This window comes from Lutra lutra, chromosome 16 (genome assembly GCF_902655055.1).
Source record: "Lutra lutra chromosome 16, mLutLut1.2, whole genome shotgun sequence".
Lineage (NCBI taxonomy): Eukaryota > Metazoa > Chordata > Mammalia > Carnivora > Mustelidae > Lutra > Lutra lutra.
In genome coordinates this window covers 34,050,630-34,076,063 of record NC_062293.1, presented here as the reverse complement: position 1 = coordinate 34,076,063, position 25,434 = coordinate 34,050,630, and the positions used below count along the sequence as shown (strand labels likewise).

Here is a 25,434-nt window from a genome sequence, read left to right as displayed (position 1 = left end):
TTCTCCCTCTGCCTGTCCCTCTCTCTTAGCTTGTACTCTCTCTCTGTCTCTATCAAATAAATAAAATCTAAAAAAAAAAAAAAAAAAAAAGATAAAAACTTTTATCCAAAACAATGAGTCGGTTTGAGTCCTTACTTATGACAATGGTATTATGCAACTGTTTGAAGATGTTTTTAAAGATATTGCAACAGGAATTTTCATTTGAGCAAATAATGTATTCTTACACAATATCTTAAAAAAGAAAGCAGCTTACTGACATTTCCTACTCAAAAAACTCTCTGGAAAACAAAACAGTCTGGAATTTACTTTTGTAAGAAATAGCCAAGGGAACGAAGTTATTTTCTTTTAATCGGTCTACTTATTACAAAATAAGTTCACAGTTTTAAAAACAACTTTTGGAAAACTTGTGGCATTCCCAAAAGAACTATAAATATAAAGCCAAACATGCAAAGAATCACCTGTGTTCTAAATAGTCAAGCTTATAGGGGTGCCTTGGTGGCTCTGTCATTAAATGTCTGCCTTCAGCTTGGGTCATGATCTCAGGGTCCTGGGATCAAGCCCCGCATTGGGCCCATTGCTCTGCAAGGAGTCTGCTTCTCCCTCGCCCAATCCCCCTGATTTTGTTCCCTCTCTCGCTCTGTCAAGATTTTACTTAGATAAAATCTTTAAATAAATAAGTAGTTAAGCTTACAAAAGCATGAAAACTTTTTTTGGATTTCAACCATTTTTAAAAATATTTTATACTATTTCTTGTCTTTTCAAACTCCCTTGAAAACATCCTCAATTCCTTCGTCTCCATCTTCCTCATCATATTTACACTTAGCAAAACTGCACTGTCCCTGGAACAACCTGCATCCTTATGGTCTGTGTGAACAGGTGAATGTAACTGGAGAAAAAGCACCCAACTCTTCAGCTATTTTATTTTATTATTTATTTATTTATTTTTTTTATTTGACAGAGAGATCACAAGCAGGCAGAGAGGCAGGCAGAGAGAGAGGAGGAAGCAGGCTCCCCGAGAGAGCAGAGAGCCCGATGCGGGGCTCGATCCCAGGACTCCGAGATCATGACCTGAGCCGAAGGCAGCGGCTTAACCCACTGAGCCACCCAGGCGCCCCCCCTTCAGCTATTTTAAATTCATACTCACTCTCCTCTCTGAAAGTAAAGAAATGAAGTCTTTAAAAAAATTTTTTTTTGAAATTTGTGATGGCAGTCAGATTCCTATGCGTGGGGATAAATCCAAAGTATTCCTAGCCTGTTTATAGGACTGAAATCTCCTCAAATAGGAATCTAGCACATATTTCTGACATTCAATGGAGCTTATTTTGCAGTGAAAGTTGTAATATCAATTTTAATAGCATGCAACTAAGTTAAGTTTTATTTTTAGGAATGAAACTGTTAAAATAAACTATAGGTGTATGGATAGGATTAGAAGACAAAAAAGGAAAGAAGCATAACTCAAATATCAAATAATAATTTTCATTGTGAAAATATATCTAGATACAAGGAATGCTTTATAAAAGTTGCAACTAGCAGATTTTAAATATAGCTGAAGCATTTAAAATGAAAGGTTGATATTAAGATATATGGGGTCTTTTGTTTCCGGCAGAAGTGCTGAGAAAATACTGCCAAAATCAGCTCACAAAGGTTCTTTGTAGGTTGTACATTCACTGCTAAGACTATAATACTCTATTCATTTTAAACATTAGCTACACTTGTAATGCAAAAACAATGTGAAACTAAATTACTTTGAATTCCCTAAAGCAACACAGAATACATTTATGGATGACAGGAAAATAGCAAATCCCAGAGTAATATCAGTGGAGAATTTAACAAGAAAAGGAAAAGAGTGATGAAGCCACCAATTCTAATTTTCTTGGCCACTGTATTCCAAAATAAAATGAACACACTTCCTTGGAAAAAAAAAATCATTTATTCAAATGACTCTACTTTCTCACAAAAATATTAAGTCAGGTTTCTCAATAATGCACACTGTTCTTCATACAAGGCATGCAAAGACAGCCAACTTGAATATTTCAGTAACCTTTCTTGCTTTTAGAAGTGTGTATAATTAGACTAGTATATTCATTCAAAGAGTACTTCAAAATAGCTGTATTATTTCTCCAGAACTATTAAGAAATTGAAATTTATTATTGGAAACTTAATAATCTAAACAAACAGTAATAAATATATTTTGACCAGTGAGGCTTTCATATAGTTTGTGCAGGAGTAAAAAGCCAAAGGTAATTCAATATCATGCACAATATCAGTGACTATTAGATCATCTGACTCTAGAAGCCAGAGATTATCACCTGGTTGAGCAGTGTAAAAGTATGTTCTCTGAAAAATTCATTATTTGAATATGAATACATGAAAAAAGAAGTCCTTGAATCTTTTTGAACTTCTTTTTTTAAAAAAATATTTATTTATTTTTGAGGGAACAGAAGGTGGAGGTACAGAAAGAGAGGGAGAATCCTCAAGCAGCTTCTCCACTGAACACAGAGCCCCACATGAGGCTCAATGCAGGGCTCAATCCCAGGACCCTGAGATTGTGACCTGAGCCGAAATCAAAAGCTGGCCACTTAACCAACTGAGCCATCAGGCACCCCTCTTTTTGAACTTTCTAAAGTCTATTGGAATTAAACAAATTAAAACCCCAAGTTAGGATACAATTTAAAGGCATTTGAAATATATATATATATATATATATATATATATATATATACACACACACACACATCCCAATAATCAGTTAACAGGTTATGAAGGTATATATTTCTGGCTTAAAATGTCCCTCAACTTAATTTAGTGAAGTGTAAAATACACTGAACAGTCTCCTAATTGTTGAAAAGGCCATTGCTCCAGATCTAATTTTTAATTACATAAAATTTTAACTAAAAATCCCTATTTTAAAAAGATACAACCTGGAGGACATTTTAGGGACCCCCTTCTTTGAGAGTTTCATAGGTTTGGGGGGAATGTTTATCTCTCATGTACAATATATAAAAATGTAATTCTATGTTCCTTTGGGTAAAAGCATGATATTATTTTAATACAGAAAATATGTAACTTGTAAAATTACAGTTTGAAAAATCCCATTTCTCATTTTCTCTCAATCTACTAAACGTTCACTCAGTTTTTCATAACCAACACAATCTTAGCAAATCATTTTCACTAAAAAGATGGGAGACTAAGGTTCCAAAGTTGGGAGATTCAGCTAACTGTGAGACCTTGGGAATGTTACTCCACATTTCTGCATCTCTCTTTCCCCATCCAATTACCAGGCACATATAATAAATTACTGCCATAATTTTCTTTCTATTCTAATACTCTAAGAACTCTACTTAGCCCAAGGTTAGGGTTTGGATTTATGTAACAATAACTACTCTGTATAGTGATTTATAGTTTACATACAGATTAGCTAAACTGATACTAACAACTCTTTGTAGGGAACAGTTATTTTAATCCTTGCCTTCTACAAATGAGAAGTTCAAGGGCTGGATGGGCCCTAAATTGCAATTCAGCAGCATATAAATGGCAAAGTGAGAGTACAACCTCACGTTTCTACATCCAAATTTAATGCTTCTTCTACTACACAAAACAGTCCAGTGAGATCCTTTCAATTCTCACCAAGGAATTCCGGAGTCACAGAAAAAACAAAATGGTAATAAAATAGTTCCAAAAGTTTAACATGTTCTAGTATTTACAAACATTTCCCATTAGTAGAATCAGGAGAACATTCATCTCTGTCGATTCTCACAAACAGACAAATAACGGACTGTCATTAAAAGCGGATGACTATCCTTAGTTCTTTCAGTCATTTCTTTGTGGGTTTTTACTATTTGTGTATGTCTGACAAAATTTTAAGCTCAGATTGCTTAACAGACTCCCTAACTTTACTGCCTCTAAAAACCTGGGTAATATAAACTAGCCCATACAAGTCATTAGTAAGAGAATAAGCTAAATCACAGAATATTTGTAAGTGACAAAGGCACACATTTCAGATTATTTAAATCAAAATGAAGGATTTTATCCATATAGTTCTAAGCTTTATGAGCAATGCAACAGATTTTTTTTAATTATCCACAGTTTGGAAAAAATACTAGAACTTGCTGTATGTTATCCATCCACTGAAATGGTAGTAATGTTCCCACTACACCCATTAAGACTGGTAAATGGAAGTAACTGTTGGTATTTTTTGGTCATTCAACATTAAAGCGACCGGAATGATCTCAGCACCTTCTACTTTGAATTGTCATTGTTTGCCCACTTTAAAGGGTATTTTGGGTTTCATTTTCTCTTAAATATTAAATAGCTTCCCGATAATAATCCTGATAGAAACTTCACTTCTACCTTAAGAAAATTAGAACCTACTGAGTAGATAAAATATGATGTAATTATGTGTAACAATGAATTCTTAGCATCCACATGGCTTCAAGATAGACTTTTATAAAATAAACTAAAATACTGCACATGGAAAAATGTAAATGAAACTTTTCAGTAACATATACTATGTGATGTCGGGTACATGTACTAGAAGGTTTGACAGTAAAATGGACCCTGGATTGGATATACTCTTTGAGAAATCACAGTTTCACAAAGGAAAGAGGCAGTCTCCAAGGTCCTCTTCCATCCCTTCAAAAAAATAAGTAAACTACACAACAGACCCAGAGAGACTGAATGCTCTGAGTTAGGTGATTGCGAGGCATGGTGGGAAAGGAAGAAAACCTGAGCAGCAGGAAAGAGACAGATAGGAGCAACAGGCAATTCAAAGTCTCAAGCTACCCTGAGAAAAGATTCTGAGAGCAACACTCCTTCCCACCTCGAAGACTGAACTTCGAGGTGGGAAGCTGTATTAGTGACTTTCGCTTTGGGCAAAAACCCATGAAGAAAAACAGAATGTCACCTCAAAATCTGCCACTTTGGCATACTGATCACTTTGAATTAAAGGCACTTTAAAGAAATGGCACTCCGTTTCTTAAAACGGACACTGTGACTCTCCTTTTTCTTCCTGAAAGTAAGAAAGAGAACTTCCGTGTAAAAGGTACCCTCCCTTTACCAGGAGGAAGGAAGACATTTTTATCACCAGAGATGGGAACTTAGGGCTGATAAATCTGTACAAACTTTGTCATATTAACCCTTATTTTCCTAGATATTTCTTCACCATTTACTACCTCTAGATCAAACTTCTTTGTCAATTCTTCACAAATTCATTGTTCTTGGTCTAAAAGGTATAAAAGCGTCCTGCTTTGGTCACTTCTTGGGGTCTTCATTCTTTTGTGAAGGCTCTCATTTACATGTAAAAAAATAAGTAAAGTTTGTATGCTTTTCTCCTATTAATATGTCTTGTATCAGTTTAATTCCTAGGTCCAGCAGGAGACCCAAAAAAGGCAGAGAATATTTCCTGGGCTACACCACAAAGGCCACTGATGTAGTCCCAAATCAGAGGTGCCTTTCTAGCTCTCAGCAGAAGTAGAAGTAAACCCTCTTTGTAAATTAGGTCTGCCGGACTCCAATACAATAAGATCAATCAATAAACTCACAAAAGTTCCAGGAAACAAGCCATTATCAGTATAGACTCCTCCAAATGACCCCACCAATCCCCTACCTCTTCAGGACAAGAACAAAAGATATCAGAGATTCAAGTACATATTAAGTATATTATAGAATTGCTATGTATATAATGTTTACAGAACAAAAGATGCAATTATAAAGATGAACACATGATAAAAACTAACACACCTTATGAAAGAAAGAAAAGCAAATGGAACTTTTAGAAATAATAACTGTTGAAAATAAAAGCCAACAATGGATTAAATGCTTGGATCAAACACAGATGAACTGAACTGGATGAGCTACCCAGGGAATTTATTAAGAACGCAGCAGAGGGACGCCTGGGTGGCTCAATTGGTTAAGCCGCTGCCTTCGGCTCAGGTCATGATCCCAGCGTCCTGGGATCGAGTCCCACATCAGGCTCCTTGTTCTGTGGGGAGCCTGCTTCTCCCTCTGCCTCTGCCTGCCACTCTGTCTGCCTGTGCTCGCGCTCTCTCTCTCTCTCTCTAACAAATAAATAAATAAAATCTTAAAAAAAAAAAAAAAAAGAACGCAGCAGAGATAAGATGGAAAATATAAGCAAATAAGAGACACAGAGGACGGAATGAGAAGGTCTATTATTTCTTTCATTGCAATCCCAGAAGAATATAAGGAATGGGATAAATGTAAATTCAAAAAGAAAAAGACCTGGAGCACCTGGATGGCTCAGTGGGTTAAAGCCTCTGCCTGTGGTTCAGGTCATGATCCCAGGGTCCTGGAACAGAACTCCGCATCAGGCTCTCTGCTCAGCAGGGAGCCTGCTTCACCCCGCTCCCTGCCCCGCCTGCCTCTCTGCCTACTTGTGGTCTCTCTCTGTCAAATAAATAAATAAAATCTTAAAAAAAAAAAAAAAGGATAAAGACCTAAAATTTCCAAAAATGAGTGCATCAATCTAGGAAGTAAAATATATCCCAAGTAGAACAAATAAAAATAAATTCCACCCAGAAAAACTGCAATCAAATTGCAGAACACTAAAGTAAAGAGGTCTTAATCTTGAAAAAAGTTGGAAAGAAAGGACGGATTGCTGGAAGAACATTGGGGTGCTGGGGTGGCTCAGATGGTTAAGTGTCTGCCTTCAGCTCATGATGTCTTTGGGTCCTGGGATTGAGCCACACATCTAGCTTCCTGCTCACCAGGGAGTCTGCTTCTCCCTCTGCCAATCCGCCTGCATGTGCTCTGTCTCTCTCGCTCTTTTTCTCTCAAATAAATAAATAAAATCTTTTAAAAAATAAAAATAAATAAAAAATAAAAATGGAAGAACAGTTAGAATGAAAGCAGAATTCTCAACAGCAACATAAAAGCCAAAAAACAATGGAAAAATGTCAGTTTTCAGATAAAATAGTCTGTAACTGTGTGCCCAATAAAATAAAGACATTGATAGTAACCAATAAGTAAGGGTATTTAACCAAGTATTATCTAAAATAATAAGTGTCTTTAATGATAATTTTATTTTTTTAAGATATTATTTATTTATTTGATAGAGATCATGAGTAGGCACAGAGGCAGGCAGAGAGAGAGGGGGAAGCAGGCTCCCCGCTGAGCAGGGAGCCTGAATCGGGGCTCGATCCCAGGACCCTGGGATCATGACCTGAACCACAGGCAGAGGCTTTAACCCACTGAGCCACCCAGGCGCCCCTGTAACAATAATTTTAAAAAGAATTGCAATTTGGATAATGACATATAACTCTGGAAGAGAAAGATGAGAGCTAACGTGTCCTAAAGATGGGGAGTTTCAAAATAGTACTTGATAGAAAAAGCCCAAGTAGTCCAAATATGCCAGTAATTAAACAATAACAGTTTGTCACTTTGAAAAGGTTGCAAATTGGATTTTTTAAAAAATCCGTGATTTTTTATAAGGACATAGAAAGGCTGAAAATGGGGTGCCTGGGTGGCCCAGTCATTAAGCGGCTGCCTTCGGCTCAGGTCATGATCCCAGGGTCCTGAAATCGAGCCCTACATTGGGCCCACTGCTCTGCAAAGACCCTCCTTCTCCCTCTCCCATTCCCCCTGCTTGTGTTCCCTCTCTCATCATGTCTCTCTCTGTCAAATAAATAAATAAAATCTTAAAAAAAAAAAAAAGGCTGAAAATAAGACAAAAGATAGAAGTCATAATTAGGGACAGCGAACATAATGATAAAAGATTTAACTCAGTAGGAAGACAGAACAATTCTAAATTTGAAAGCACCAATACAATATAGCATCAAAATTTAGAACATAAAAATTGTTAAAAATACCCAGAGCAATGGATAAATCCAACCGTATACTGGGAGATTTCAAAACAACTATTAGTTACTGATATTTCAAGCAAACAAAAACAATGTTAAGCAATGATAAAAGATTTTAACAATACAATTAAGAAATAAAATGTAGGGGGCAGCTGGGTGGCTCAGCTGGTTAAGCATCTGCCTTTGGCTCAGGTCATGATGCCAGGATCCTGGGATAGAGTCCCTAATCTGCTCCCTACTCAGAAGGGAGTCTGCTTCTCCCTCTGCCCCTCCCCCCAATTCATGTGCAAGCCCGCTCTCTCTCTCAAAAAAAAAAAAAGAAAAGAAAAGAAAATCTTTGGGGGAAAAAAAAAAAGAATAAAATTTCCTTAAAAACTAATGTAGGGGGGCACCTGGGTGGCTCAGTGGGTTAAAGCCTTTGTCTTCGGCTCAGGTCATGATCTCAGAGTCCTGGGATCCAGCCCCACATCAGGCGCTCTGCTCAGCAGGGAGCCTGCTTCCTCCTCTCTCTCTGCCTGCCTCTCTGCCTATTTGTAATCTCTGTCTGTCAAATAAGTAAATAAAATCTAAAAAAAAAAAAACAAAAAACCCCCCACAAATGTTTAAAACAAACAAAAAAAAACTAATGTAGGAATAGATACATATAAGATTCAGCATCTCACATTTAGAAAACACAAATTTTTTCATATGCTACTTATGATTAAGCTAAGAAACCAGTATTAACATATTCCAAAGAATGGGCATCATAGACTACATTCTCTGGAAACTCAGAAATTATGTCAAACAAGGAGGGCCTGGGCAGCTCAGATCATGATCCCAGGGTCCTGGGATTGAGCCCCATGTCATCCAGCTCCCTGCTCAGCTGGAGTCTGCTTCTCCCTCTGAACCTGTCCCCCACAACGTGCTCTTGCACCCACAAGCACTCTTTCTCAAATAAAAGCTTAAAAAAATTATGTCAAACTTTAGTAACAAAAATGTAACATTTGTACATACTTAGAAGTAATGCAAACAGTTTTAAATATAAACTCATGGGTCAAAATAAGAGAAAGCTGAAAAATGCTCAGAACTACTAAAACTAATAAATGAATTTAGCAAGGTCACAGATTAAAGGTCAAACCAACACTCTTTCTATTAAATACCTGGAATAAACAATTAGAAAATTAAATTTGAGAAATTTCATTTACAACAGCATCTAAAACATAAAATACTTGAGGTAAGTTTAACAACATACGTAAAAGACCTATTCTAAAAAAATAAGAAATTACAGAGGGTCTAAACACATGGGGAAATATACCAAGTTCATTATTTGAAAGACCTGATATTGTCATTATGACAATTTCTCTCAAACTGATATAGAGGTTTAATGCAATCTCAAGCAAACTTTTTTTTTTTTTTTTAAAGATTTTATTTGAGAGCAAGGGTGAGAAAGCAAGTGCAGGAGAAGGGGGAAGGGCAGAGGGAGAAGGAGAGGGTGATGCAGACTCCCCGCTGAGTGCAGAGCTGATGATACTCAGTGGATCCCAGGACCCTGAGATCATGACCTGAGCGGAAGTCAGATGCTTAACCAAATGAGCCACCCAGAACCTCTTAAGAAAGCTTTTTTAAAAATCAAAAGTGGTAAGTGGATTCAAATTTATATGGAAATGCAAAGAACTTAGAATACATTAAACAATTTGGTTAAAGAACCAAGTTGTAAGACTTGCACAACTGACTTTGGAATTTATTATAAAGCTCGAGTACTGATTAGTATGGTTCTGGCAAAAGGACAGACATAGATCAGTGAACAGAACAGAGAGTTTATAACTAGACCCACATATACTGGGTCAGTTAATTTTCAACAAAGGTACAAAGCAATTCAATGGTGAAAAGAAAGTCAATTCAATGGTGAAAGTCTTTTCAACAAATAGTACTAGAATAACTGAATATTCTTATGAAAAAGTGAACATTGACCCTTATTTCTCAAACGCAACTACTGATTTGAAATGGATCATAGACCTAAACCTAAGAACGAATACTATAAAGCTTCTAAGAAAAAAAAAAAAACAAAAACAGGAAAAATCTTTGCAATCTTGGAGTAGACAAAAATGTTTCTTAGGATTTAAAAAGCATGAACCATAAAAGAGAAAATTGATAAACTGGACTTTACCAAGTTTAAAAACTTTTGTGCTTTGAAACATTGTTAAGAAAACCAAAAAGGTAAGCCACAGAATGAGAGAAAAAACTTGCAAGATACATGTATCTGACAAAGTTCTTGCCCAGAGTATCTCTCTCCACACACACACACACACACGTAATAAAGAATGAAGGTTGTTTTTTTTTTGTTTGTTTGCTTGTTTGTTTTTTATTTATTTATTTGACAGACAGAGATCACAAGTAGGCAGAGAGGCAGGCAGAGAGAGAGGAGGAAGCAGGCTCTCCGCGGAGCAGAGAGCCCAATGTAGGGCTCTATCTCAGGACCCTGGGATCATGACCTGAGCCAAAGGCAGTGGCTTAACCCACTGAGCCACCCAGGCGCCCCATGAAGGTTGTTTTGTATAGGTATGGAAATAGAGAAAGCAACCAAGAAACATAAGAAATGGGCATTTCAAAAGATTTTTGTATTTTTGGAACTCTTTATGGCAAGATAGAACAGTAGGGAAAGGAGAGGTTATTCAAATTGGTTATCCATATAAGGAGAGAAAAAGTGGATTACTGCTTTGAGCCATGCACAAAATTCCATTCCAAATGAATTAACAATTTAAAAGTAGAAAAGCAAAACTTCTAGAAGAAAATATAAATACCTTTTTGCCTTGGGATAGGGAATGGTTTCTTAAGACACACAAAATAGAGCTACCCATAAAGGAAAAGACTAATAATAAGAACACTGAAATTAAAGCTCAAATTCATTACAAGGTATCTTAAGTGAAAAGATAAACCAGAGAAACACATAACTGAAAAGGACTAAGTAGGTTGCTTATATAAAGAATTAAAAATATTAAGAAAAAGATAACCCAGGGCGCCTGCGTAGCTCAGTGGGTTAAGCCTCTGCCTTCGGCTCAGGTCAAGACCCTAGGGTCCTGGGATCGAGCCCTGCATCGGGCTCTCTGTTCAGCAGGGAGCTTGCTTCCCCCCGCCTCTCTGCCTCCCTCTCTGCCTACTTGTGATCTACCTGTCAAATAAATAAGTAAATAAATAAATCTTAAAAAAAAAAAAAAAGTTAACCCTACAAAAGCAAAACAGGCAACAGACATAAAGACATAAAGAGGTATGGCACAGCAGAGGACATATATATGGCCAATAATGAAAATATCGACTTGATCTCACTGACAATCAAAAAATATAAATCAAGGGTGCCTGGGTGGCTCAGTGGGTTAAGCCACTGCCTTCGGCTCAGGTCATGATCTCAGGGTCCTGGGATCGAGTCCCGCATCGGGCTCTCTGCTCAGCAGGGAGCCTGCTTCCCTCTCTCTCTCTCTGCCTGCCTCTGTCTACTGTGATCTCTCTCTGTCAAATAAATAAATAAAATCTTTAAAAATATATATATAAATCAAGGTCACAATGAGATACCATTTTTATCCAGTATACTTTACTATGTAACAATTTAGTTCCAAAATTTAGTGATATCCCTATGATTATTTAATAAAAAAATTTAAGGAAAATTCTTTTGTCCCACTGAAGCAGTACTAAAAATCTGCTATAAACAGATCTTAAAAACTATTAAGGGGCAGAAGAACCTTGCATATTCTCTTTGATTAAATACTTTTTGCAATGTGGAGACTTGAGAGTTTCTGGAAAGAACTGGACTCAACAATATGGAAGTGGTTAGTCAGATCATCAATTTTAACTTCACTGGATTTTGGTCTATTTAACTGTAGAGAAAGATTTGACAGACCTGGCCCTTTTTTTCTTTCCTTTTCTTTTTTAAAAGATTTTATTTATTTGGGGCACCTGGATGGCTCAGTGGGTTAAAGTCTCTGTCTTCAGCTCAGGTCATGATCCCAGGGTCCTGGGATAGAGCCCGCATTGGGCGCTCTGCTCAGCAGGGAGCCTGCTTCCCCATCTCTCTCTCTGCCTACTTGTGATCTGTCAAGTAAATAAATAAAATCTTTAAAAAAAAGATTTTATTTATTTATTTATTTGCCAGAGAGAGAGTACATAAGCAAGAGGAGCTGCAGGAATGGAGAGAAGCACGCTCCTTGCTAAGCAAGGGACTGAGCCCAATGTGGGACTCAATCCCATGACCCTGTGATCATGATCTGAGCCAAAGGCAGAGGCTTAACTGACTAAGCCACCCAGGCATCCCAGAGCTGACCCTTTCTTGGAAGAATTCTGAATAAGTAAAAACTTTCACATGCTTTACATATGTTATACCTATATACACATATATATGTATATGTATATTTGAGTATATATAGATGAAAAAAATGAAAAATCTTGTTTCCCTCAGTACACTCCCTGCTAGGTATAACCACCTTTATCAGTTTTGTGTATCTGATCATTCTTTAAAAAAAAAAAAGAAAGATTTTTGGGGGCGCCTGGGTGGCTCAGTCTGTTAAGCGTCTACCTTCGGCTCAGGTCATGATCCCAAGGGCCTGCAATCAGGCCCCGCATCGGGCTCCCTGCTAATCAGGGAGCCTGCTTCTCCCTCTCCTCCCACTCCTGTTCTCTCTATCAGTCTCTTTCTCTCTTTCTCAAATAAAATCTTTAAAAAAAGTAAAAATAAAGAAAAACAATTTAAAAAAAGATTTTTTATTTATTTGTCAGAGAGAGAGAGAGAGAGCACAAGCAGGAGGAGCAGCAGGTAAAGGGCCAACGTGGGACTCGATCCCAGGGACCTGGAATCATGACCTGAGCCGAAGGCAGACACTTAATGGACTGAGACACCCAGGTGTCCCTCTGATCATTTTTTCTTCAAACACTCCTTGGACCCCTTTTGCCAGTTCTCTTTTACTTAACCCGGGCCCTCTCCTCTTCCCTGTCTCTCCAAGTGATTTTTCTGGTTCTGTAGTTTAAAATACTAGCCTGAATTTATATCTCTGGTCCTGATCTCTAGATCTGTAAACCTACAACACATCTGGATGATTCCTAAGCATCTCAAATTTAACACGTCCTTTCTTCCTTATTCCCATCCCCCCTTTTGTAACAAACCTGGTCTCCCCAAATCTTCCCTCTCCCAGTACTTGGCATAACCATCCACCCAATTACTAAATCCAGAAGCATAGTCATTCCTGACTCTTCTCATTTCCCTACTCATCACATCTAATCCAGGACCCAGTCCTATTTCAAATATATTTTTAGTATCCACCTATAGCTCTCCACTTTTTTGTCACCACTCGGGTCCAGGCCATCTTCATCTCTCACATAGATTACTGCCATGGACTCCTAATTTCTCTTTCTACTTTTATTCTTGTCCACTTCAATTCATCCTTCACATATAAACAAGAGTGGACTTCTTATAAATCCTATTACTCCCCTACTTGAAACTGTAGAACGACTTCCTATTACAGTCAAAATCAAATCCAAATTCATTTCCATGGCCTGCAAAATTCTATATAACGTGGACCATGAATATGTCTCCTACCTCATTTCAGGTTGCTATATTCCAAATATACTGTACTAGAGTCTCAAAAAGGCACATATCCGCATTAATTCGGGACCCTTTTTTACTTCATAATATTTATTACACTGTGTTTATTCTTTCATTTTTGTATTTACTTTTTACTCTGTTAGGTTCCCGACTGAAATACTTGTTTCTCTATTAGGCTCCCAACTAAAATATGTCTTTTCTTCCCACTGTTTTACCCCCAAAACCTGGTAAAAGACCAAGATATAAGACTTTCGCTCACTGACTGGATGAATGAACAGATATGGCAATAGATGTCATTGCAGAATAATCTTCCCATGCAAAGAAAGTAAGTGCTAGAAAATATCATTAAACATCAAATTCTCAAATTTCAATCTCAAATGCCGTTATGGCTTACACAAATAATGTGAACTATTAACAATAATACAAAAAGGTTGACAGAATAGCTCACAGGAATATATCATTTTTTAAAAGAATCTCATATATGTTGTAAAATATACACACAATGAAATGTATATATATTTATTTACTGAACCTTCACTAAAACTGACTAAACAACATGCATCTGATGTTTATAGCAGCATTATCAACAATAGCCAAATTATGGAAAGAACCCAAATGTCCATCAACTGATAGATAAAGATGAGGTGCATGCATACACACATACACACATACACACACACACACACACACATACACACACACATGGAATATTACTCAGCCATCAAAAAGAATGAAATCTTGCCCTTTGCAAAGACATGGATGGAGCTAGAGTGTATTATGCTAAGTGAAATAAGTCAGAGAAAGACAAATACCGTATGATTTCACTCACATGTTGAAGTTAGGAAACAAAACAGATGAACAAAGGGAAGGGGAAAAAAGGAGAGGGTAACAAAATATAAGAGACTCAACTACAGAGAGCAAACTGAGGGTTGATGGAGGGAGATGGGCAGGGGATGGGCTAAATGGGTGAAAGGCATTAAGGAGGGCACTTTGGTGAACACTATATATAAGTGATGAATCACTAAATTCTACTTCTGAAACCAATATTACCCTATATGTTAACTAACTAAAATTTAAATAAAAACTTGAAACAAAACAAAAATACTGAGCAAACAATGATCAAGTTAGCAGCAATGAAAAGATATGCTTTCAAAAAGGATTGGGAAAGAGTTCTCTCAGCAACTGCTCAGCAGACTACATGATGGTAACAATGGTAACAATCATGGTTAACCACATGCCATTCCGAATGCTTCACTTAAATCTATTCATTTAACCCTAACAGTAAAGGTACTGACTTCATTGTCTAGGAGGAAATTGAGATGGAAAGAGGTAAGTAACTAGCCCAAGGGTTGCAGAGCAGTAAGAGCTGGAATTTGAAACAAGGCAATCTAGCTTATTAGTCCTGGCTCTTAACACTATCTATCTAGTCCTTCCAAAAAAATCCATAAAGACCAAGCTTATGATTAAAGAACTTCAAGAACAAGAGAAAACATCACAATGAACTACTGAAAAGACTATGTATCTCTGAATACCGCAAACTCTTCAGCAATTACCATTAAGCTGGGATAGGATTACTCAGTGGGTTGCCCTTGCTTAACTCAAAAATGCCTTAAGCTTTAAATGGCTTAATCTTTTATCTGACACAGAAAAGTATCACCTGTTCAAATTTCCAAAACCTTCAAGGAGCATAATATTTTTAAATGAGCTTTACAGAGCGTTTACATAATACATAATATCAGTTTGGCAAACCCTATACAAAGCTGCTTTACCAGAGTTTGTTTCTTTCTTTCTTTCTTTTTTTTTTTTTAAGGCTTTATTTATTTATTTGACAGAGGCCACAAGTAGGCAGAGAGGCAGGCAGAGAGAGGAAGGGAAGAAGGCTCCCTGCTGAGCAGAGAGCCTGATGCGGGGCTCTATCCCAGCACCCTGGGATCATGACCTGAGCCACCCAGGTGCCCCTTTACCAGAGTTTCTTGAAGCAATAAACTCTTTAAAAGTTTACCCCTCAAAGTATCTGCAAGTCTGTGAAGGCAGATTATTAACTAATACAACAACAATCACTTAACTCATCCAATTTGTTTCTGAGGTTGGTAAAGATCCTGTACTCTAGCGTTTATTTCTATACCAAAGAGAGAGAAAGAGACACCAACAAAGAGCACTGGGCAAAAGAGCAGTGATAATAATTATCTAGCTCTCTGATCTCTAAAAAAGGGGATAGACTAAACAGGTTTTGTGAAATCAGTAGGAGCAAAACGGTTCTTATCAAGACAAAGAGTTAGAGATTCCTACAGTGGCTATCTACCCGAAATAAAATACAGAAATGACTCTACAGATTAACAGATAATTAATATAACAGAATATTAAAATTACAAAGAACTGGGGGAAGTTTTTTTAGCAGGAAGAAAGAAATTAATACAGTTTCCTACTTATTACCAACAACATTCATTCAGTAGAGACGTGTAACAAAGATACTCTCTTTTCCACTTGTCAGAAAGAAGACACCTTGATAACTGATAGTAATGAAGTATGAATTCAGAATAACTGTTCTGAAGAACAGAATTTTCTTTTTTTCTTTCCTTATTCCATTCCACTGCAAATACTGCCAAGCACAGTGTTTTTGTTTTCCTAGAATTTAAGACTAAATAAGCTAAAAAGGGGAAACATGTATACCTATAAATACCTTTAACACATGAAAGAAATCATTTTCATGCAAACCAGGAAATATTTCCAAACTATAAAGAGATGCCTGGAGACCACCTTAGCAGAACAGAAAGAACACTTGGGACCTCAATTCCAGTTCAGGTTCTGGTACTACCTAAATCATATGACGTCAGGCAAGCCAATTGCTGATTGCTGCTGAGGAAGAATACAACTATATGTTCACAGAGGTTGATTCTAATTCCAAATATTGCTTTCAATGGGTATCGGTAAAATGACAGGTTTTTTTTTACTTAATAATGTAAATAAGGCTACTTTTAACTATATATAAGCAACTTCCTCTGTACTTGGAAATTTTTTTTTTAAGATTTTAATTTATTTATTTGACAGACAGAGATTACAAGTAGACTGAGCAGCAGGCAGAGAGAGAGAAGAAGGGAAGCGGGCTCCCTGCTGAGCAGAGAGCCCGACGTGGGGCTCGATCCCAGGACCCCAGGATCATGACGTGAGCTGAAGGCAGAGGCTTCAACCCACTAAGCCACCCAGGCGCCCCTGTGCTTGGAAATTCTTAAGTGACAATACACAATGACCAACAAAGATCAGATTTAAACCCCCAAATGCAAAACTATATTCATTTTCCAGTCACCTACTTATTAACCATGGTGACTAATCAATGGGTTATAGTATCAAGCTATTCCTAGGTAGCTTTTATTGGGTTCAAAAGCAGGACAAAGATCATCTCAGGAAAGTGTGTGATATGTTCTGATAAATAACACACTTAATATAAAACTTAAAACTGTGAAATGATACATGCAACAGAATTCCGCACTGTTTTCAATTTTCAGAGTAAACTAATGTCACCGTATTTTCATTTCTACAGTGATTTCCCATTTCCCACCTCACTTAATCACTGTGACAATCCTTTGAAATAAGTAAGCAGTATTTTACCAACTCAATCCAGACCACCTTAGAAAGTTAGGTAACCTATCAATCATTATTCTAGAATGCAAATCACAGAAGTTAAACTGTATTAATCAAGTAGGATATATCCCTCAATGGGGGGGGGGAAGCTTTAATGTTTTAAGGTAATACAGGCAAAGAAATAAAATATAAAAGATTTCTACTATAGAGTCATTTCACACCCATACAAATAGGCCCCATTTGTCTAGGTACCATCATCTCTCTTCCAAAGGTCAATAAAAACACATTATAGAATGCATAAAATGTTGTCTAATAAATAATTTCTTACTATCATTTATGCTAAAAATACACGACTAAAATCACAGCTTATAATACAATTAATAGGCAGTAGCTGTAGGGACATTAAATTCTCTATCATTACAACACCAGAAAAACTTGTACAAGCTTCTCCAGAAGATCAGTGTAGTCTTGTCTACAATTTTTCTGACATCAGCCTCAAAGGAGAATTGAAAAACATTAAAGTTAGGAAAAGCAGCCGTCTTGCCATGGTAGCTAAACAGTTCTAGAACCTATATGAGATTTTTGCATGGATTTGCAGAAAAAACAAAAGATAATAGTTTAAACCTACTGGAGGTCATTAAGTAATCTTAGTGTGACACAGGGCCACATATGTCTTCCTGGAAGTTTAGAGATTAGGCTGACCTCCAGGTTTTATTGCAAATACCTCCACTGTAATAGAAGAACAAGGTGTGGGGGCGGGGGCAGTTAGGGACTTGGAAGCGGAAGAGAACCCTACTCTTCATAAAGTAGGAGATCCGTGAGGGCTCTTTGCAAAAGATCGACGGAGCGAAGGCCACAGACGCTTAAGACGGCACTTACATGCCTGAATTTTGTTTAGCAGCGAATACGTTTAGTATCATGTGTTACCATGTCAGTGGTTGGGGAGGTCAAACTGACAGGTCCTGAGAAACAGCTTGGTCATCAGCAGGGAGGATCTCATTTACTCTGAGGTCCTAGACACCCAGGGAGGAAGAGATGAGTACTGTACAGAGCTTAGAACAGCTTCCAAGTCCGCGACAATGAGAGCGAATGGTAGGAAACCCGTGTACGGGTTCACTGTACTGGTAGCCAACCCATGAAGAGGTGTCCCAGATAACCTGGCTACCGCCAGACTGAGACACAGAGCCAGCAGCGCCCTAAAACACTGCCTGAAGTCGAAATTACGGTGCCCCAGATCTGCATGGTCTAAGTGGCAGAGCTGCGGAAGAAGCCAAGCTCTGAGGATAGTCTCAGGCTTCCGTCCCCAATTCCACGCGCTGGCTTACCTACCCGCTCTGACCCCGGCTTCTCCGGATCTCAGGATCCTGCAAGCGGCTCGAGACCGCCTCTCACACCCGCCGCTGGGGTCCGGCCAACCGGAACTCACAGGCGTCACTTCCGGTCCGTTCTCCACCCCCTCCACCCCCTCCACCCCCTCCGGGGACCTCCTCCAAAAGACAAAAGTTCCCCTCTCCTTTTCGCAACCTCCGCGGATCGTCGCGGGATTTCGGTTCGGGTTTAGGATTGAGGACCTGTGGGCGGGGCGAGAGGAAGAATGACTGTTCGATTCGAGGTTCTTGATCCGGAACTTATCCAGGAGTCCCGGAAGAGGTAACTCGGGGGGTAGAAGCGTGTTCACTACCGGAAAAGAAAAACGTGAAGGCGTGAGTGAGGCGTTGGGGAGGTTCCCTAGGTAAGTCGGCCCTTCACAGAGCTAAGGAGAGGGATGTTCTCCATTCTCTCTCCACGTGGAATGCTTCTTCCCACCTCATTCCATACCTCCTCCCCCAACCTTTCATCTTCTCCATAGACTGTTCGGCCCAAGTAGACGTTGGAGCCTCTGTTCCTGTTCTGCCAGCCGTCCTTTGGAAGAAGGGACTAATATCCTGGGAAGGAGAAGGACCCAGAATTTCTGGTTCCCAGGCAAAGCCTCCATTCAGGCAGCATCGGTGCGCTCTCTCCGAATGTGAGAAAATATTGCGCAGGCCTCACATTCTGTTGAGTACTTACTGAATACCCACAGTGTCTGAAGTTGTTGAGTTCTACGAAAAAAGAAAAGGTTTCCATGAATACGACCGAAAAATGTGTCTCTCTATAACACAAAGTGTTCAGCGAAATATTTAATCCTTTAACCGGATTAACCCTTCGCTCCCCACCCCACCCCTCAGCACTGGACACCGAGACTATGATGTACAGTAGTTACGTGTAATTGCTACAGCAGTTCTAAGGAGTAAATAATTGATTGAGGAATGATAAAGAGTTCAGAAACAGGTGTCACTTGAATCACGCCTTCGTGGCTGAAGAGGTTGTGTTTGTGTATTTAGATAGAGAATAATAGAAAATAATTTGGAGGGAGAGATTGCTTTTTAAAGGGACCTAGCAATTTGGTGTGGCTGGAGAGTACAGTGTGTAACAGGAGAGTAGATTAGAAGGATAAAGTAGATTGTAACCAAAATTGTGTAGTGCTTTGAATTCGTGCTAAGGGATTTGTCTCATTCTTTAGGCGTTTATCCGTGGTTTTTGAGCTGGGAAATTACAGGATCAAGTTTGTGCTTTAGAAGTATAATTTTAATGCCAGATGGATTAGGCTGAACTAGAACATGTATGAAGCAAATGTGGAAAGATAAGTTGGAGAAGTTAATTTTGGAGGTTTTGGGCCAAGAGATCATTAGGGCACTGGTAGTAAAGGTAAGGAGATAGGCTTACCAGAGATAAATTTAACAAGGTTTGGTAACTGGATGTGGTAGAACAGAGGAGAAAAAGTCCAGGGTTACTCAGAAGTCAAGAATACAGAAGAAAGAAGTTTGAGAGGGAAAGGAAGATACTGAGTTCAGTTTAGGACACAGAGACTACTTCATAGTATGCTAGCAGAAGCTGGAAACTCAAGTTTGGAGCCAAAGAGAGACTTCAGGAGTCCTCAGCATATGACAGTTTAAGAATAAATATCTCACGATCTTGTCTCTCTCCTCCTACTAAATGTCAGCTCTATTAAGAGTGGGACTTTGTTTTGTTTAGTGCTCTATCTTTAGCATCCAGAACAGTACCTGGTACACAATAGGCCCTCCATAAATATCAATTGATTGAATGGAAAGAGAGTATATAGACCATCACTGTCCATAAGAACTTTCATGCAAATGTTCTAGATCTTAAAAGAGTGGCCGGCCGCTAGCCACTTTTAAGTTGTCGAGCTGTTGAGCACTTAAAATGTGGCTCAGTGCAACTGAAGAATTGAATTTTTAATTAGTTTTAATTAAGTCTAAATAGTTATCTTTGATGGCTACTATATTGGACAATGTAGGTATAGACTGAAAGGAGGTCCAAATGTATAAGCAGGGGTAATATGTACATCAGGGGCAAGTGACATAGAGCTAAAGGAAACTGGAAAAAAGCTATCAGAAAGGTAGAATGATAATAGGGTGAAAGTTAGATTAAAGAATTTTAGGGAAGAAACTAAAGAAAAGTTACCAGTGAGTTGTGGGGAAAGCTCAAGATGAGGCCTAAAAGGAGGCAACTGTTTGGCATTTAGCAAGTGTCTTAATTCCTTAGTGATTTCAGTTGAGTGGGGAAGGAAGGCAGGTAATTAAAGAAGTTGAGAGGTAAAGGGAAGAGGAAAAGTCAGGCAGTGATTTAAGGGTCAGAGAGGATTTTTGGAAAGGCTTTGTTTTTAGGTTGGAAAGGCCAAGGTACAGCCAGTGCAGTGGGATTAATGGGTGGAGTGTGGTTCAAAGGGGTTGGGATTGAGAGCATTGGTGAAAGGGGCTTAGTCTGGTGGAGGAATGAGAACGCACCAGGAGGAGGGTTTTATAGGACATGTTTGTTTGGCAGTGCCATCATTGCCCTGGATTATCCATGAGACTAAGAATAGTTGTTTACTGTGGTCACAAGCACTGGGTTTATTTATTTATTTATTTTTAATTATTATTATTTTTTATTTATTTATTTTTTATTTAAGATTTTTTTTTTTAATTTATTTATTTGACAGAGGGAGAGAGATCACAAGTAGGCAGAGCAGCAGGCAGAGAGAGAGAGGAGGAAGCAGGCTCCCTGCTTAGCAGAGAGCCCGATGCGGGGCTCGATCCCAGGACCCTGAGATCATGACCTGGGCCAAAGGCAGAGGCCTAACCCACTGAGCCACCCAGGCGCCCCAAGCACTGGGTTTATTGATATGTTTGCAGTGGATTTAGGGGGATAGATAAACACTTTTTGGAGGAGTTAAATGATAATGTGATCAGGCCAATAGGAGATTAGAACATCCTACAGAATAAAGATGTTAGGATTAACATGTTAGAATTAGAGACCTCATGAGATATGGTAGAGAAGCAATAAACTTGGTAATTTCTGGAACTTTTTCTGCGTTTGGTTTTTGCTGACTCCTATTGGTATATATCTGTTTTTAGATAAAGTTAAGATGATAAGAAGTTTTCTGTCATCATCTCCAGATGAGTTTCTTTATACCACTTCTACTAGTTATGTTACTGCAGATAAGCAGCTTCCCTGTTGGATCCTTATTTTTCTTGTCTTTAATAATGAGGCTCATGTCTTTTTTCTTATTTTCACAACGACCATAATAGAAGTAAAGGGTTTAGTAAGTTATGCAACACATAACAGATCCTATGTATGCAGTTACTTTCTTTAGATAGTACCTGAATCTGATATATAAGATATCTGGTTACTTTGCAACCTAGAAATTGGTGGAGAAAATCCTTCTAATTGTTGACATGGAGGTTATACATATAATTTTTACATAATTGAATATTTCTTCATTTTGGAGTCTGGTTAGATTATCAGAGAGAAGTCTTGTTGATGTGTAACCTCATGCAGTAACTAAATGATAGATGCATTATGAGATAATGTAGGTTTTAGTAAGAATTTGTTTTTGTTTTTTTTTTCTGGCTGCAAAGGCATCTAGAGCCATAAAGTACTGTCAGTATAGCTCTGTGACCAGATGTCACACCAGTGAAAGGAATAAACTGGGTACTGACAACTTAATGTGTGTGACCCTCCTTCCTCTGGCTACTCCATGTCACTCTCCTTTGATCCCTCAATGTTCATTTCTTTAGGATTCTGTTTTAGCCCTTCCATCACTCTGTATATTTGTCCCAGTGGCCTCACCACTTCACCACTTCAGTAACTTCAGTTATATGTTTTCTTAAATCTCTATTTTTGGCCTAGGCTTATCATCAGAGCTTTAAGATGGTATATCCTTTTTTATTGTTGCTGGACATCTCTGACCAGGATGTCTTTTGGTCAAACCAGGTATAATATATCCTAAACTGATTTCAGTATCTTTTACTTTCAAACCTACTACTTCAAAACAAATCTCTTCATCAGTAAATAATACCTCTGTTCTCCATTTGTTCAAATCCAGGTCATTCTAAACTTCTCCCTTTCTTCTATCACCAGACCTCCAGTGAGTCACCAAATCATACAGATGTGCCTTGGCTACTTCTTTCCTTTTTCATTGACACTTCTCTTGTCTTAAGTGACTTTCACCTCATCTAGACTATTGGGAAAGGCAAAACAGAGCAGCATTAAGAACATGGGAATGAACATACATGCCTCAACATGGATGAATCTTGAAAACATACTAAGTGATGGAAGCTTGAAACAAAAGGCTACATATTGTATGGTTTGATTTATATGAATGTCCAGAATAGGCAGTCTGTAGATTAGTGATTGCCAGGGGCCCAGGGTTGGAGAAAATGGTAAGCAACTGTAATGGGTACAGGGGTTTCTTTTTGAGGCACTGAAAATGTTCTGGGATTAGATAGTGTGATGGTTGCACAACTTTGTAGATATATTTTAAAAATTTTACTAAATTGTACACTTTAAAAAGGGAAATTTGGGGGGGCATCTGGGTGGCTCAGTAGGTTAAAACCTCTGCCTTTGGCAGAGGTCATGATCCCGGGGTCCTGGGATCGAGTCCCGCATCGGGCTCTCTGCTCAGCAGGGAGACTGCTTACCCCTCTCTCTCTCTGCCTACTTGTGATCTGTCAAATTAAAAAATAAAATCTTTTAAAAAGAAAAAGGGAAATTTTATAGTATGTGGATTATATCTCAAAATATTTAATATCTCCTATGCTATCCTCATTTATTTTTTGAAATTTTAAGATTTTTTTTTTTTTTTGGTAAGGATTTTATTTGCTTGACAGAGAGAGACACAGCGAGAAAGGGAATACAAGCATGGGAAGTGTGAGAGGGAGAAGCAGACTCCCCTCTGAGCAGGGAGCCTGTTGTTGTGGGGCTTGATGCAAGCCTGGGATCAGGACCTGAGCCGAAGGCAGATGCCTAACGACTGAGCCACCCAGGCACCCCTAAGATTTTATTTTTAAGTAATTGCTACACCTGGTTTGGAGCTTGAACTCAAAACCCTGAAATTAAAAGGCACATGCTCCATTGACTGAGCCAGCCAGGCACCCCATCCTCATTTTAAAATATTTGAAATAATATATTTCAATAAAATACTGAAATAAAATATTGAATACTGCACAGTCTGCCTACCATACAATTTAAAAAACACTTATGTAATGTCCTAATTTTAACATAAATGAGAAAAGGAAATTTGACAGCCATCTATATGCCATGTAGATTATGCAGGCATAATTGAGGTTATTACTTGTAAGCACCACAAATATGATGGCCCATACATTTCAATATATAAATGCTTACTCTTTCAGTAGAAGACGTTGATGGTTGTTTGTGCCTGTACATGGAAGCATTATGAGTCCAACAGCCTCAAATGTAGACTGATAACAGGTATTTTATTGGTGACTCAAATATCAACAGCTTTGCTGAGGGAACAGAAATTTCTAAAATATAAAGGACAAAGGATGATCTTCCTTTGTTTTATATGATAGTTATATTTTGGTAAATTCAGTGACTATTAGAACCTTGCAGAACGTACTTTGTGTCCATATGTATAATGAAGTTGGGTTCTTGTCTCAGGTGTTAATTTACTTTTCACCTATAATTTCCAGTGGGATGAATCTTTACTTCGTAAGACTTTTAGCACTCTATGCTGAGGTCGAGTAAATGTCAGCAGTGCACCTCACTCCAGGCCCATTATTGTGACAGCCAGAAACTTCTCCAAGGGGTTGGTACCATCCCCACTGAGAACCACTGGATCATGAAGACACAGTTAAATGAGCACTGTATGCCAGAGAAGGGATGAGTTATTCTTGTTTTCTTTGGGTCCTTTAGACAGCTTGGTAAAATGGAATATTTCCTTCCTCTCTACAAGACTTAGGGAATACTGAGGAACAGAGCTTTATTATATCCAAGAAAAAGATAGATACTCCTTATGTTGAGATTGAAAATGACCTAAACTGCTTTACCTGTATTCTTGAATCTTTTAGAATACATAGGGGAGAAAAACAATACATTAAGATCCAAAATATATTTTGCTTTTTTTCTGGGTACCTCATGTAGTTTTAAAATGTTACTGCTTATATTGTCAAGGTGTTTTGTCTAATAAGCCTGTATCTTTTCACTGCTAGATAGTGATAACTTTTTTCCCTTTCCTTTAAGATGCTCTCCAAATCCTTGGTAATGGAATATTTGGCTCATCCTGGTGCACTTAGCTTGGCTGCCGGAGTTGCTTGTGGCATGTGCCTGGGCTGGGGCCTCCGCGTACGCTTTGGGATGATCCCCAAAAGCTCGCTGAGCAAGACAGACACAGAGACTGGAAGTGAAGCATCCATCTTAGGAGAGAGTGGGGAGTACAAAATGATTCTTGTGGTTCGAAATGACTTAAAGATGGGAAAAGGGAAAGTAGCTGCCCAGTGCTCTCATGCTGCTGTTTCTGCCTACAAGCAAATTCAAAGGAAAAACCCTGAATTGCTCAAACAATGGGAATACTGTGGCCAGCCCAAAGTAGTGGTCAAAGCCCCTGATGAAGAAACTCTGGTTGAATTACTGACCCATGCGAAAATGCTAGGACTGACTGTAAGTTTAATCCAAGATGCTGGACGTACTCAAATTGCACCAGGCTCTAGAACTGTGCTGGGAATTGGGCCAGGACCAGCAGATCTAATTGACAAAGTCACTGGCCACCTAAAACTTTACTAAGTGGAATTTTGTATGATGGTCCCACCATGATGTGCTTTGAAACTTAAATTCTAACAATAAAAGCTGAATTTCTCCTCCTACCCAGCTTAAGTATTTTTGAGATGAAAATCCATTTCCATGTTCTTCTATTATGTACTTGGCTCAGTTACAGTTATGTTGGGCTTAAAAAAAAAAAAGTTGGTTAAATGATCCTGATGGTTCAAGTGATACCACTTGAAAAACAAGGAAGTATTTTTGAGAGAAACTTGTCACAAGATTGGGTTACAAGGGCAGGGGTACTGGGGAGAGCATCTCCTGTGCATCAATCATCAGCTCTCTGTGTTAATAGCTTTTCTTCCCCAAGACAGTGTTGCTATACCCCCTTGAAGG

General features: G+C 38.4%; 2 protein-coding genes across 8 annotated transcripts in view; one reads left to right on the top strand and one right to left on the bottom strand.

The window, feature by feature from the left end:
* VMP1 (vacuole membrane protein 1) overlaps positions 1 to 18,459 on the bottom strand; it is a 138,500-nt gene extending 120,041 nt beyond the window's left edge. The window contains exon 1 of one of the 3 annotated variants that reach the window (XM_047706540.1): positions 18,285 to 18,459. The gene's annotated coding sequence lies outside the window, so the exon portion shown is untranslated. Of the gene's footprint in view, positions 1 to 17,838; positions 17,863 to 18,284 lie in introns of those variants that run through there. The other 2 variants (XM_047706539.1, XM_047706542.1) reach the window with 2 other exon arrangements.
* PTRH2 (peptidyl-tRNA hydrolase 2) lies at positions 18,440 to 25,143 on the top strand. 5 transcript variants are annotated; one of them, XM_047706547.1, is made up of 3 exons: positions 18,441 to 18,691; positions 18,809 to 18,947; positions 24,526 to 25,143. In XM_047706547.1, exon 3 carries the CDS (start codon positions 24,526 to 24,528, stop codon positions 25,063 to 25,065), a length of 540 nt encoding a protein of 179 aa, XP_047562503.1. In that variant the 5' UTR covers positions 18,441 to 18,691; positions 18,809 to 18,947; the 3' UTR covers positions 25,066 to 25,143. The 5 variants fall into 5 exon arrangements, with proteins under 5 accessions (XP_047562504.1, XP_047562503.1, XP_047562502.1 ...); XM_047706546.1 differs by having other exon boundaries at positions 18,809 to 18,964; XM_047706549.1 differs by lacking the exon at positions 18,809 to 18,947 and adding an exon at positions 23,676 to 23,754 and having other exon boundaries at positions 18,657 to 18,691.
* Positions 25,144 to 25,434: the final 291 nt, after the last annotated feature.

Coding starts and splice junctions, on each gene's coding strand:
- PTRH2 (XM_047706548.1), top strand. CDS start 24,526: ATGCTCTCCAAATCCTTGGTAATGGAATATTTGGCTCATCCTGGTGCA.